Below are 14,822 nucleotides of genomic sequence, written 5' to 3' on the forward strand. Positions count from 1 at the left end.
AGTTGGCCTCTCCTAATCCCCCCTTCGGTTTTTAGTATATGCCTCCCTTTTTATCGATCTATATGTATACCTATCTTTCATCGTCCGTTCTATACCATCTCGTAGGTTGCTCTGAGTTTATCTCTCGACCTGTAGTCTTAGTTATTTGTATCCTATACTTGCAGGAGTAGTGTATGGCAGAGTCCGACAGAACACCCCAGTGGCGTTTCAGCCGGCTTCTCAATTGACTGGCATGAACGTCAATAGCATCGCAACCTTTACATTAGAGATGCATGCAACAGCACAGAAAGAATATACACGAAGCTGTGGGGTAATCCTAGAAAAGACAAACATTTGGGAGAGAGAACAGGACATGACAAAGAAAACAACACTGGGAAGGAAGCGAGAACAAAAGGGAAGAAGAAAGTGAATAAACAGGCATCAACGCACGACGAATGCACTGAGCGTCCTTAAAGATCGATCGAAAGGGCACGTAAGACACGGAAGAAAACAATGAATACGCAGAGAAGGAAATCCACACTGGTAGCATGCAGCCTGCAGACTATGGCTCATGAATGAAGCGGCAGACCACCGGTGATCATCGTGCCCCCAGGCCCATCTTCAACAATGCTCCCACAATGTCCACTTCGTCCCATCTCTCGTTCGCCTCCTTAACCTCGGCCGCAGCCTTCTTCCTCTGAATGAGGGTCAACGTATTCCTGAAATGCCTCGTGATCATCTCAGGTGTCTGCACACCCTCGAGCAGGCCGGCGGGAGCACGTTGCGAGGGGTGTACATCAGGCGAAGAGATGTCGTCGATCTTGCCGGTAATAAGCTGTACTAGGGAGTTCACAAACTTGGGCGATACCTGCATGGAAAGGGTAAGGTGTTCCAACACAGAACGTATGTGAAACAAGGTTGTGAAACGTACTGCTGAAGCACCACGGTCGAGGTAGAAGACGTATTGATCCAGGGTATCAACGTAGAGTTGGGTAGTAACAATATCTTCCGATGCCGAGTTGGCGATCCTGAGCGACTTCTGGAGACATTCTAGCACACGCTTGCTGTCCTGATGAGGGTACTGCAGCATACCATTCGTCAGCTTCCCTTATTCACGCAAAGGGCGGAAAGGACTTACAGCCTTCGGCGAAGGTTCAGATCCATCCTCATTTGGTGTCGCAGTGGTTGCCGGCGTTGATTTCTCCTCGACCTTCTCTGCCTCCTCATCTTCCCCACTGGCAGCTATCGGGGCCTCCTGCCACCACAAGTGACTCGCCAATTGCACCGCACTCGTCTGGTGGGGTTTCTTCAGAAGCTTCGCCCCATGCAGAGCGGCCTTCGTGATGAGCGTGTCATAATTATCGATCCCGAACACCTTCGCGCCCTGCAGAGTGCCGATGATGAGCGTGATGGCCTGCAGCTGTGCCCGAGATTCAGATATCGACTCTTCGTATACAGTGAAGGCTTCGACGTAGAGATCGTAGGTAAGATCTTCAAACCCGCATTCGTCGGAGATTTGGGCGGCGAGAAGGAAGAGACGAAGAGCAATGGTGGGTGCCTCCACTTGGTTGGCAAGGATGGACGTGAGCTGTCGGACAAACTTGAGAATGGCAGATACTTTGGTCTCCCACTCATCCTCCTAAGTCCAGAAATAAGCCAGAAGTTTGTTAGGAGAAAGGAAAGCGTACGGACCAGGTGTTCTCGGAGCTTGTACCGTCGGCAGAGTTTGATGGAAGAGGTGATAAGTGCTGGATATGTGAAACGCATCCGTTCTCCTCCAGCTTCGAAATGTCTCCGTGCTGTTTGCAGAAGCTGACGGTGGTCCTTATCAGATACGGACGGAGAAAGGCATAAACTGTAGCCCTTACCTCGAACTGCGTCGCCAGGGACTCCGACTTGAACAAATGCACCATTCTCGCCAACCACCCTTGCTCCTCCGCAAGATCCTCCCTCTCCATGCCGTATGGCCCATGCCTCCTTCCATCTCGCAGACTCGGTGGCCCTGTGCTCCCCATACCGACACCCGCATCCGGTTGCTCCCTGATCAAGACTTGACAAAGCTCAAGAATACCATTCACATCCTCTTGTGCTTCAATGATTGTCTCGTTTTTCAGCACCGACGAGACGATCGAATGTGCGAGCGAACGGCGAGTGGCGAAAGTTTGAAGGTTAAGAAGAGGAACGTAGTTTTCTAGCGCAAGAAGGGTAAGAACAGATGTGTAAGATTTGATAGGAGCGACAAGAAGAGCGGCAAGGTTGTTGGTGGTTTGCTGGGTGTGAAGATCAGGGCTGAAGCGAAATGAAAACATCAATATCACCATTGATCCCGAAAAGAAGAATCAACATACCTATCGGCATACTCCTGAATCTTATTCCTGGCGAAGCCGAGGACTTGGTCCACATATTCCAGGCGATCGGGGTAACAGCTCAATGAAAGGTTCGTGAGGGAGACCAAGAGTGCCGTAACATCTTGTATCGACAGGTCCGGACGTGCCTGCGCCACCCGTGTTAACTTCGAAGTACACAAGCATCGTGTATCAGCACGCTCGGGACACACACCTTGATCAATTGGACGACCTGTTCCCAGAACACTTCGAACAGCTTCACGTTCTCCGGCACACCTCTAAACTTCTTGACTTGACTCGACCCCTCCTTCTCCTTGCCCTTATCGATCTTCTCCGCTTGCTCTGTATTCTCATGGGTACCGTTTGTCCCGTTTGTCCCATTGACCCCGCTTGAAGGCACCGTGGGACTTGAGACAGGAGATCCCCAGGCGTCATGCTCCGACTTGAAGTCGCCAGTCGGGCTCGTGACGTTGCCGTTCTCCCTGACGCGGGCCCGCTGCAGCTTCACCCTCTCCGCCAAACGTTTGGCCGCGGCCTCTTCCTGCCTCTTTGTCTCTTCGGGATCTTCGCTCTCAGCTTCTCGAGCAGCATATGCGGCCAGTCGATCGATCAAAGCAATAACGATCTGCTTGATATTGACTTTTGGTTGAAGCTGGGCAGTGGCTGAGAGGAAAGGGCCAAGGGTATGAAGATGGAAATCGTCCGTGAAGACCTAATGGCAAACACGCCGTCCGAATCGATTAGCACAACAGCAATCAACGAGGCGTGCTCTGATTCATACCTGAATGACCACCTCCATAAGATATTCCTGCGCGATCACGTCCTTACACTGCACGACCTGCTCCAGGATCGCTGGCAAAATCGTCTGTTGGTACATACCCAGATCCACACCGTCAAGCTGGCTAAGCCGGACGAGGTTCGTGCCGACCAGAATTCTGAGTTCCCGCCTCTCCATCTCGCGCTTTTCCCGGTCGCGCGAATGACCTTGATGTTGGAGACGGACCCATAGCTTGTTCATCTCGATGAAGTTGGTAAGGACGAAGGTTATCGAGTCGTCGAGGTTACCCATCGGCCTACACATCCCCCAACCAGACTGAATACGCTTCCACACGACACAGATAGTTGTGAAGAGACGCACCCTGGGTCAACACCTATGGGCAAGTGGTCCCTCGTCTGCCCACTCAAATAGTGGCGCAAGAACAATCCTCTGATAGGATGCAGCACTCCGCGTGACATCTCCATCATGTCCTTCATGATCTCCTTTACTGGTGCGTCGGGAACAGACATATAAACAGAGCCGACGGTGATCATGAGATAGAGACGAGGGACGATATTGCCTGCATATTGTACGAGCTCGTAGAGGTCTGCGAGATGGTGCCGGCCTTGTGTGTGCGCGTCATAGAGATAGTTAGTTAAGTGCCGGAGGGCATCGAATACAGCCATGTCTACGGTTTCAAAAATGAAGACATTGAAGATTAGCGGTGTTCTGCCCGTAGCCAGCGTGGTCCGAAAGGAGTCTGAGCAGAGGACGGAGACGTACAGAGCTCATAGTACTGCTTCGGCGAGAGCGAGGACGTCCTCAGCTCTGCAAGCATCAAGCTCGCGCTCTTGAGCGCATCCATAAGTTGGTCCAGCTCCTAGATACCCCATACCACAGATCCCCAGAGCCAACGATAAGCGAACGGGTGGTCGACACCGCAAGAAGTAAGGACGATATGGGGACGTACGAGATGCCGCTTCATCTGCTGGACCTGTATTTTGACCGTGCTAAGGGCCTCGCTGAGCAGCTTTCCCTCCTCCATGACTGTCTCTCCCATCCGGTCCTAGTCGTCAGGAGTGAAGGGGGAAAGAAAGAGAGCGTCGAGGACACCAACGACGCAGGGCTGACCCGAGTAATAGTTATTGAGGACCGTTGCCGGTTCGGTTTTGGCCAGTCACCACTGCAAGAATGACGCTGCCCGCAGCGCACCGCTTTCCCACCCGGTCCTCACCGCTTTCGGTCCACTTCCGGCCCTTTGCACATCGCCCGCCCACGCAGCGTCCGTTTTCTCTAATATTGAGGCAATAGGATGGTCATAAATACAGGGAGACTGTCATTACGATATGCGACGAGTCCATGATGCATAGGAACAAGAAGTAATATGATATAAACAAACAACAAGCACGAAAACGAACCATGCAATCCAACACTTCCGACGCAAAAAAGGAGTCCCAAACATTCCACTACAGTACACCAATTCAGTCGCGCCCATAACCCAGGAAGAGTATCACAAATCAATCAACAATGCCTCCTTCTTTTCTTCCCGCTCTACCCCAGACCCATACATATGATACGGCTGTGGCGGAGCCGTCGGCACCGCGGGGAAATTAGGCAACGCAGGCTGCTGAACCTGCGGTGGAGGCGGAGCGTATTGGGCCTGCGGCAAGGCCGGAGCCTGATATTGAGGTTCCCGCTGGGGGGTATACGAGGCAACTGTGTTCTGACGGCCAAGCGAGGAGTTGGGAAGATGCTGGGATTGAGAGACAGGAGGTGAGGGAACGGCAGCGTAAGACTGGGCTTGAGGCTGAACAGGCATCGTGTTGTGCCGGGATAGAGAAGTCGCATGCTGAGGTGGCGATTGAGGGAGTTGGGCGAACTGAGGTACATTTGCTGGCTGTTGTGGTGATGCCTGAGGTGGACCAGGTGGGGCCGATGGGGCGTATTGGGGTTGTTGATGTGATGGTGGTTGATACTGACTATATGGTTGTGAGACCATCGGCGCGAATGACGGCTGTTGTGTGGGAGGGGGGCTCATTGGTACATATGTGGGCTGTGGGGGCGGTGGCGCATACTGCGACTGTTGCGCTTGAGGCTCCGAGTATTGCTGCCAATTGGTCTGAGCGGGTGGCTGCTGCTGTGACTGGGCATAGGGAGGTTCTGAAGAAACAGCGGACGGCGGAGCCTGATATGATGGTGCGTATCCTGTAGCTGGCTGTTGCATTTGGGGCGACATAGGAGTCTGCGGAGAAACGCCGTTCCACATCGACTGTCGATACTGGTTCAAAGCGGGCGGTGGAGCGGCTTGGGGTGAATACTGTTGGCGCCAGGTAGGTCGGGACAGTTGTTGCGTGAGGAGCTGGTCGTAAAGCTTGACTGCCTGCGAGAGCTTGTCATTCATCTCCTTCAACATATCTATAGTGTGTTCCGTCTATTAGCACAAGTTTGGAGTTTGATATGGCCATGAAGACTGGGTACCTTCTTTCCTTCCAGTGTCGTCCAAACTCAGCGCCAACTTCGGTCGCAACCCGTTCGCCTTGTCATATAACTGTCCCACCGCGGGATACCTTGAAATATCCCTTCCACCTTGCGCCTGCACCTGATCAATCGTCTGACTGAACGTCATGATGGTATCACTCTCCAGCGGCTCCAAATCGTGGTTTGGGAGGGATGGGACTTCAGGCTGTGGCGCGATACTCGGGGGATAGGACTGTGAGTACCCTGCACCCGAGTACGGAAACATGGACTGTTCCGACCTCGGAGTCTCTACGCCAATGGGCGCACTGGGTTTTGGCGCGTTGGCTTCGCGCAGACTTGCTTCGATGGCAGCCCTAAGGTCGGGATCCTCCTCTTCGGCGGCAGCTGCAGAGCTGGGACGTGTGCTACGTTCGACCAGAGGCGGTTCCGAAGCCTGGTATGCTAGCGAATCTTGATACGGGACGTAACCTGAGCGGCCATGCTGGGGACCATTGACCTCCTGGAGAGAAAGCTGAATGGCGCGTTGGAGTTCTGCGTCCGCGTAGTCGCGAGCAGCACGATGGCGAGTTGTCGAAACACTTTGCGAGGACCGATGTCGCTTCCCGTCGGTGTGCGACCTAGTAGCATAGATGTAAATTGGGGATAGCCGAGGTAGTTGATGTTGGACTTACCCTTGATCCTTATGCTTCGTCAACTTCGTGTGGCAACTATCACAGACTCGTACCTCCTGCGTGATGCCGAAGTGAGGGAGAGGAAGAGACTTGGAGGAACACGCCTGGTCGAACACAAGGCCACAGTTTCGACAATGGTGTTTCCGATTCATTAACGAGAAGGCGGTCCTACATCTCAGACAAACGTCAGAATCGATCCATTCTGGTGCTGTTTGTGTGTCGACCATGGCTTTGTTCGCGATAGTGCGGTCTTCGGGTGGGAAAACATAGCCTATGATGCGCATGATCAATGACAAACGTCGTGTCAAAACCTGCGCATAGAACGCGCGTACCTTCGCCTTTGAGGGATCTGTACGTCTGGGAGACGTAACTGAGACTGGGTTTGCCATCAGTAGCGATGGCCCACGTCTGAATATAACGCAGAAGTTTGTCCTTCACGTCCCGATTCAGGGTCTGCATCTTGAGCATGGAACTGAGGTTATCCATGAACTCTCTCGACGCGACTTCAGCAAGAAAGTGGTCTCCACCGTTCTTGATACATATATCTGTCAACTAACGACCGAGACGCGTAAGTACAAGAAAAGAATGGAAATGAGTACACTACATACGCCCAATGCGAGGAGTTGCACGTTCGGATTCTTGTGGTTCAGCCGCTTCTTGAGAGCACGCATCGCGTCTTTGGGAGGAAAACTCTTCGAGCGTATCTGGTCGCATATCTCGAGATTAAGAGCCATATCCTCTGTGCCCGTGGGCATCAGCTCCGAAGTGGCTTTCTCTGGGAGTACTTATGAATTGGATGTTCAGAGAAGAGAACGAGTTTAAGACTGACCTATCGCATCGTCAATAGATGAGGCTCCCCACAGCCAGCTACCAATTCCTGACATGATGAGTGTTCTGGAGATGCTCGAATTGTATTATTCTTGATGGCGTGAGCAGGTTGACAGTGAAGATGACGCGGGCGAAGCGCTGCTGATAGATGTGTCCGAGTCGAAGAAGGATGGAGAAAATTCTGGGAGAAATTATTCGAGTGAAACACTTGGAGATATGATTCAGTTAAACCAGTTAGAGCAAGACAAGAGGAGGAAAGTGAAGGAGGAGAGCGGAGCGTCGAGAACGATGACGAGCTGCGCGCGGTTCCGTGGGCTGGCGCCCAGGCGAACGACTCACCTGTCGGACCTTGCAGCGGAGTTTGAAAAGGCCCGAGTGAGCGTGTTGCGGGCACCGCGTCTTGTCGCTCTTGCCGTCGCCGTCGTCGTCCCCCTCACCACCGTCCCCGCCGTCTGCCATCCACAGGCGTGTTCCTCAAGGCATATATCGCCTTTCCTTCTTCTACTTTGCTGTAGTTCTGCGCCTGGTTCGACCTCGTCTCATCTGACGACTCCCGGCCTTGACCGTCTCTCCTAGGCTGACTACACCCCTCAAAGCGACCCAAAAGTCCTTTGAATCCCCTCCCTTTCCACACTAGTCACTCATAATCGTCTTTTCACGCTCCCAACGCGCCTTTCACCTACCCCTGAACTCTTCTCGGCTCGTTTTCTCCCCCGGTTTCCCTCGACAAATCCACCCCCCTCACCCAGCCATGTTGGGCCATCAATTCACCCACTCCGCGGCCCCTCTCCGCAAAGTCAAGGAGGTCCAGTTTGGTATCCTTTCACCCGAGGAAATCGTAAGTAGCGCGCGTCGTTTCGACCACGTCCGAATGCGTTGAATTTTTCCATGTTTTTCCCACCCGCAGAAAGCGTACTCTGTCGCAAAGGTCGAGCACCCGGAGGTCATGGACGAAGCTACTCACAAGCCAAAGATGGGCGGACTGATGGACCCCCGCATGGGCACGATTGACCGTAATTTCAAGTGTCAGACGTGTGGGGAAGGGATGTCTGAGTGCCCAGGGCATTTTGGGCATATAGAGTTGGCACGACCTGTTTTCCACCCTGGTGCGTCATCACAGTCTCTCGAGACGTGTTCTCTCAATCTCACGCGATCAATTGTCGCGATTGCAGGCTTCATCATAAAAGTGAAGAAAATTCTGGAAAGTATATGTGTAAATTGTGGGAAACTGAAAGCTGATATCGTGAGTGGTGTATCCTTTTCCCTGCTTGCTTCGCACCCCACCACCCAAATTTTCTGGGGGCTCTCTCCAATTCCTATGGAGAACCCCAAACCCACCCTGCGGCAGTTGCTCGACAATCGAGTGCGTTCTTCTACCCGTGGCGTGGCAGACGCGCGTTTTCGGTCGCTTGATCGCCGCGTCGGCCGTCCCAACGCTCGGTGCTGGTTGGACACGCGGTGGTGCGGTGAAATGGGGGCTGAGCGAGGAGTGCGAAAAACCAGAACCCCACGGACAGTGACGTTGCTGTCACTGGCTGCACTGTTTGTGCTGGACTGCTGGGCAGCCCTCGCTGTGTCGCAGTTCGAGTGGCCAATGCCCTGGCTAGCACTTTTCAATCTCGATGTTCATTGCCCATTTTTCTCCATGTATTCCCCCTCTTTGTTGTTTGTTTATGGGAGGCGACGATCCGTTTACGCCGCTTGTTCGCACATTCATTCCTACATGCTGACCTTTGTCCGTTTTTCTCTCTGGCTCGATTGTCTGCTCGTGAATTCTGGTGTTCCCATCGTAAGTCCGACCCCCACTTCGCCGACAAGATTCGGCATGTTCGAGATCCAAAGACGCGTATGGCCGTCGTATGGGGTCACTGCAAAGGCAAAATGATCTGCGAGGCCGACGAGCCTAAGGAAGATGGCGAAGACGGAGCGGCTCAAGGACCAGCAAAGCCCGGGCACGGTGGTTGCGGACATCCTCAGCCACAAATACGGAAGGAGGGCTTGAAGTTGTTCTTGCAATACAAGAAGTCGAAGGACGATGATGAGGTATGTCTTTTTTGATTGTTCTATTATACTCCACAGTTCGTTGTCCTAATCGTGCGTCAAGGACATGAAATCTCTCCAACCAGACAAGCGACTATTCACCGCTTCCGAGGTGTACACGACACTGAAGAAGATCTCGGAGTCCGATCTGCACCTTCTTGGTCTCTCGGACGAGTACGCTCGGCCAGAATGGATGATTCTTACTGTGATGCCCGTTCCTCCTCCGCCTGTACGCCCCAGCATCGCCGTGGACGGTGGTGCCATGCGCTCCGAGGACGATCTGACCTACAAGCTTGGCGACATCATCAAGGCATCCGCGAACGTCCGCCGTTGTGAACAGGAAGGAGCTCCAGCACACGTCATCACGGAGTTCGAGCAGTTGCTTCAGGTTTGTCTATTTCATTGACAGTCATGTCCATCTGCTAAGTCGTCCAATATTAGTTTCATGTTGCGACATACATGGACAACGATATCGCAGGGATACCTCAAGCACTGCAGAAGTCCGGTCGACCAGTCAAGGCCATTCGTGCGCGTCTGAAGGGAAAGGAGGGTCGTCTGCGTGGAAATTTGATGGGCAAGCGTGTTGACTTTTCGGCACGTACCGTCATTACCGGTGATCCGAATCTGGAGCTCGATGAAGTCGGCGTACCGAAAAGTATCGCGATGACGCTTACATATCCTGAACGAGGTATGTCTTCGGTTTATTCTCAGTATATCAGCACTCATTGTTTTCTAACGTGACCTCATTCAGTGACTCCGTACAATATTGAGTACCTCCAAGAACTCGTGCGGAATGGACCCACTACGTATCCAGGAGCTCGCTATGTCGTCCGAGACACGAACGAACGTATAGACTTGCGATACAACAAGCGTGCAGATACCTTCCTCCAGTTCGGCTGGATTGTCGAGCGCCATCTGAAAGACGGAGAGTGAGTAATCAATCTATAGATATAAATATGCAAATCTAATCGTAACACACTGGTCAGCTTTGTTCTCTTCAATCGACAGCCGTCACTGCACAAGATGAGTATGATGAGTCATCGAGTCCGACTCATGCCGTATTCCAGTGCGTATCGCCACTGCCCTTGATTAATGATTCCCGTCTGATGCAATCCAATTTTAGCTTTCCGTCTGAATCTTTCCGTGTAAGTATGCTTTTGTGAAGCCATCCTTCTCTAACGCTCACGAGGCATCCAGAACTCCTCCCTACAACGCCGACTTCGATGGTGATGAGATGAACATGCAGTGAGTTGCTTTCCTTTTGACTTTGTGACCAAGATTGACGCGTGGATCAGTGTGCCCCAGAGTGAAGAGACTCGCGCCGAGCTGAGTCAGATAGCTTGGGTTCCACGACAGGTACGCATGTACGAATTTAGATTTTGGATTTGGCCTTATATCCGTTCTGTAGATCATCTCGCCTCAAGCGAACAAACCCGTCATGGGGATCGTCCAGGACACCCTTTGCGGTATTCGCAAGTTCACTCTCCGCGACACATTCCTCGATTGGAACCAGGTTCAGAACATCCTTCTTTGGGTACCAGACTGGGATGGCTCTGTGCCAATACCAGCGATCATCAAGCCTAAGCCAATGTGGTCTGGGAAGCAGATCCTCAGCATGGCTATTCCCCGCGGTATCAACATTCATCGTTCCCCAGACCCGAAATCAGCTAACCCGGTCTTCGACGATGGCATGCTCATCGAAAACGGCGAGATCATATTCGGTATCGTTGACAAGAAGACGGTCGGTGCTTCGCAAGGCGGTCTCGTCCACGTCGTTTTCCGTGAGAAGGGTCCTGAGGCTACGCGGACACTCTTCACCGGGCTACAGACCGTCGTCAACTACTGGCTCTTCCACAACGGCTTCAGTATTGGTATCGGGGACACCATCGCCGACAGGAAGACCATGGCGTACATCACCCAGCAGATCACGGAGCGGAAACAGAACGTGCAGCAGATCATCGAGGACGCCACTCACGACCGTTTGAAGTCCATGCCGGGTATGACTATCCGAGAGTCGTTCGAGAGCAAGGTCGAGCGAGAGCTGAATCTGGCCCGTGACGACTCCGGTAAATATGCACAGAAGAACTTGAAGGAGGACAACAACGTCAAGCAGATGGTGGTCGCCGGTTCAAAGGGTTCATTCATCAACATCTCCCAGATGTCTGTCTGTGTCGGGCAGCAGTCCGTCGAGGGCCGTCGTATACCGTTCGGTTTCCGCCATCGCACACTTCCCCACTTCACGAAGGATGATTTCAGCCCGGAAGCTCGTGGTTTCGTCGAGAACTCGTACCTCCGCGGCTTGACGCCACAAGAATTCTTCTTCCACGCCATGGCCGGTCGTGAAGGTCTCATCGACACCGCCGTGAAGACCGCCGAGACCGGTTATATTCAGCGCCGACTGGTGAAGGCTCTCGAAGACGTCATGGTCAACTACGATGGAACCGTACGAAACTCTCTGGGCGATCTCATTCAATTCGTCTACGGCGAGGATGGTATGGACGGTGCATTCATCGAGCGCCAAAATATCGACACGTTTGCGCTCAACCATCAGGATTTCGAGCACAATTACCGAGTCGATGTTACAGACCCGGCTGGCGGCTTCCTTCCCGGTGTTCTCCAAGTTGGTATTGACGACAGCTCACCGGAATTGCAGGCGAAGCTAGACGAAGAATATGATCAATTGGTGGAGGATCGTCGGACACTGCGAGAATTCGTCTTTGCCAACGCCGACGCTAACACTCCCCATTACCTTCCTGTCAACCTTCACCGTATCGTCCAGAACGCTACCCAAATTTTCCATATCGACAAACGGAAACCGAGCGATCTGGACCCTGTCTACATCGTCGACGCCGTACGAGACCTCGCCAACCGCCTAGTCATTGTGCGCGGAGATGATAGTTTGAGCAGGGAGGCCCAGGACAACGCAACCCTCAACTTCCGCATGCACCTTCGTGCGACCTTCGCCTGCCGCCGAGTCTTGGAGCGACACCATCTTACCCGAGAAGCGTTCGACTGGGTTCTCGGCGAGGTGGAGACGAAGTTCAACATGTCCGTTGTAAACCCTGGAGAGATGTGTGGGACGCTCGCTGCTCAGTCCATCGGAGAACCGGCCACGCAGATGACGCTCAACACCTTCCATTACGCAGGTGTATCCAGCAAGAACGTCACGCTCGGTGTTCCACGTTTGAAGGAAATTATCAACGTTGCGACGAACATCAAGACTCCCTCGCTCACCGTTTACTTGCAACCCGAATTTGCTGCACAGTCGTCGCAGGCGAAGACCATCCAACAGGAGTTGGCCTACACCTCCTTACGCACCGTCACAGCCTCCGTCGAGATCTGGTATGACCCCGACCCCACGTCGACCGTGATCGAGGAGGATAAGGTCTTCGTCGAGTCGTTCTTTGCCATTCCGGATGAGGAGGTCGAGTCCAAGATCCATCTGCAGTCTCCTTGGCTGCTTCGTCTTGAGCTCGACCGTGCGAAGATGATCGATCGCAAGCTCGACATGCAATTCGTCGCGAACCGGATCGCGGAGAGCTTCAAGACGGATCTTTTTGTCATCTGGAGCGAAGACAACTCAGAGAAGCTGGTAATCCGGTGTCGTGTGTTGGGTGGTGCGGACAAGGAGGATGAGGAGACAGACTCTATCGAAGAGGACATCTTCCTTCGTCAGCTTGAAAACACCATGCTCAACTCTGTGTCCCTTCGCGGTGTCAAGGGCATCGAGCGTGTGTTCATGTTGGAACACGACAAGGTTGTCACGGACGAGAAGGGCAATATCACTGGCCAGGGAGTAAAGGAGTGGGTCCTCGAGACGGATGGCGTCAACTTGAAGGCCGTGATGTGCATGGACGGTGTCGACTTTACGCGGACATATTCCAACAGCTGTGTCGAGATTTTCAACGTCCTCGGAATCGAAGCCGCTCGTGCCGCCATCATGAAGGAGCTTCGTGGAGTCATCGAGTTCGATGGTTCGTATGTCAACTATCGCCATCTTGCTCTCCTTTGCGACTTGATGACCCAGCGAGGTCACCTCATGGCCATCACTCGTCACGGTATCAACCGAGCCGACACCGGAGCTTTGATGAGGTCGTCGTTCGAGGAGACTGTCGAGATCCTGATGGAGGCCGCTGCAGTGGGAGAGAGGGACGATTGCCACGGTATCGCGGAGAACGTGATGTTTGGACAAATGGCGCCCATGGGTACCGGTGCATTTGAGGTCGCCCTCGACATTGACATGCTGAAGGACGTCATCGTGGACTCCGGCCTGCCCATGCAAAGTATGCTCAGCGCTCACGTCGGCGACGGTATGACTCCTGGCCAGGTGGCTATGACACCCTACGACAGCAACTCTCCTTCGTGGAATCCAGACGGATCTTTCAAGGGCGAAACAGCTGCATTCTCTCCACTCGCAGGGAACCGCGAGGAAAGCGCGAATTACTCGTACCTCGGTTTCGGTCAGAGTCCGAGAGGTGCAGGTGGTATGTCACCAGCGGCGCCCGGATACAGTCCCAGTTCGCCCAACGTGTACTCACCCACGTCGCCTTACGTTCCTCAGTCGCCATTTGCTGGAGCGACTTCACCATTCGGCGCGTCTCCATACGCCACATCACCATTCTACAGTGGTCGAGCACCAACTTCGCCCACGTATTCACCCACGTCTCCTGCCCTGAATCTCACGTCGCCGGGGTATTCTCCTACAAGCCCTCGCTATTCCCCGACGTCACCTTCGTTCTCTCCTACCTCACCACGCTACAGTCCTCAATCTCCTTCGTTCAGCCCGACGTCACCAAGGTACTCGCCTACGAGCCCGTCGTTCAGTCCAGCTTCTCCTCGCTGTAAGTACAAGTACCTTCTGTGCTCACAATATGGCTGGATGCTCATATATTATGCGACATCTAGATTCTCCAAGTATGAATTTACCCCCTTCGGAGCCGCAACCATTTACTGATATCATATTCTTCACAGCCTCCCCCGCCCAGATGTCACCCTCATCCCCCAAATATTCCCCCACTTCTCCCACTTCGCCATCATCTCCAAAATACTGTGAGTATATGTCTAAACATAATGAACACCGACTGACTCTGTCCTGCAGCCCCCACATCTCCTGCATATTCCCCAACCTGTGAGTTCTTTCATTCCTGCTGTCCTTCTCATGGTACTTATCCGCGCCCTCCTCTTAGCACCTGCCTATTGTGAGTCGTCTGACCATCTTGCGCTATCTGACATTTGACTAACTCGACGCAGCTCCGACATCGCCGGCCTACAGCCCTACTTCACCTCAGTGGTCGCCGTCGAGTCCGGCCCAGAATGGGACGAGCTCTACGCGGCCTTACACCTACAGCACCTCTCCATCTTGGGACTCGTGAGAGGCAGTTGGATAGCGTTAGTCTTCCCGACGTCTTCATTCTTGCCGTGCCTTCTCTTGTCGGACCTTGTAGTCGTGCCGTATCCGCCTGTGGAGGCTACGTTGTCGTTGGCCGTCCTTTGCACCCTGGTTATTTGTTACTCCCAGTCATGTAGAATAAACTGTCGCATGCCTACAATATTTCTTTGTTTTTGCTCATCAATGGAGCCGTTTTGTAAATATGGTGACAATGAAACGGTTTTCCGAGGAAGTCATATCGCTGTGTGCAAATCGGAAGGGAAACTATTGCGGGGTAGGCCTGAGGCTGAGGCTGGGGTGGGCCACACCAGAGCGTCCCAGAACCCCTGAGGCCA

At 53.2% G+C, this 14,822-nt stretch overlaps 4 protein-coding genes across 4 annotated transcripts; 2 read left to right on the forward strand and 2 right to left on the reverse strand.

Moving 5' to 3' along the window:
- Positions 1-177: 177 nt before the first annotated feature.
- Positions 178-4,218, reverse strand: STEHIDRAFT_70461 (vacuolar protein sorting-associated protein 35). The gene is made up of 11 exons (XM_007298065.1): positions 4,052-4,218; positions 3,865-3,961; positions 3,463-3,769; positions 3,106-3,397; positions 2,539-3,036; positions 2,328-2,473; positions 1,848-2,268; positions 1,672-1,791; positions 1,118-1,618; positions 911-1,060; positions 178-847 (listed from the first exon to the last, which is right to left on the reverse strand). Exons 1-11 carry the CDS (start codon positions 4,139-4,141, stop codon positions 578-580), a joined length of 2,892 nt encoding a protein of 963 aa, XP_007298127.1. The 5' UTR covers positions 4,142-4,218; the 3' UTR covers positions 178-577.
- Positions 4,219-4,338: 120 nt separating this feature from the next.
- On the reverse strand, positions 4,339-7,345 carry STEHIDRAFT_88707 (ubiquitin binding protein). The gene is made up of 6 exons (XM_007298174.1): positions 7,060-7,345; positions 6,839-7,005; positions 6,563-6,782; positions 6,231-6,501; positions 5,560-6,176; positions 4,339-5,496 (listed from the first exon to the last, which is right to left on the reverse strand). The coding sequence occupies exons 1-6, from the start codon at positions 7,112-7,114 to the stop codon at positions 4,592-4,594; spliced, it is 2,235 nt and encodes a 744-aa protein (XP_007298236.1). The 5' UTR covers positions 7,115-7,345; the 3' UTR covers positions 4,339-4,591.
- Positions 7,346-7,809: 464 nt separating this feature from the next.
- On the forward strand, positions 7,810-14,052 carry STEHIDRAFT_46012 (beta and beta-prime subunits of DNA dependent RNA-polymerase; the record flags this gene model as incomplete). Its single annotated transcript, XM_007297891.1, has 12 exons — positions 7,810-7,896; positions 7,966-8,164; positions 8,231-8,301; positions 8,853-9,101; positions 9,163-9,486; positions 9,540-9,786; positions 9,850-10,027; positions 10,085-10,164; positions 10,222-10,243; positions 10,296-10,343; positions 10,394-10,454; positions 10,507-14,052. 12 exons carry the CDS (start codon positions 7,810-7,812, stop codon positions 14,050-14,052), a joined length of 5,112 nt encoding a protein of 1,703 aa, XP_007297953.1.
- Positions 14,053-14,238: 186 nt separating this feature from the next.
- STEHIDRAFT_143490 (uncharacterized protein) lies at positions 14,239-14,668 on the forward strand. The gene has a single exon (XM_007298537.1). The coding sequence runs from the start codon at positions 14,412-14,414 to the stop codon at positions 14,622-14,624; it is 213 nt and encodes a 70-aa protein (XP_007298599.1). The 5' UTR covers positions 14,239-14,411; the 3' UTR covers positions 14,625-14,668.
- Positions 14,669-14,822: the final 154 nt, after the last annotated feature.

Source organism: Stereum hirsutum (assembly GCF_000264905.1).
Source record: "Stereum hirsutum FP-91666 SS1 unplaced genomic scaffold STEHIscaffold_1, whole genome shotgun sequence".
NCBI lineage: Eukaryota > Fungi > Basidiomycota > Agaricomycetes > Russulales > Stereaceae > Stereum > Stereum hirsutum.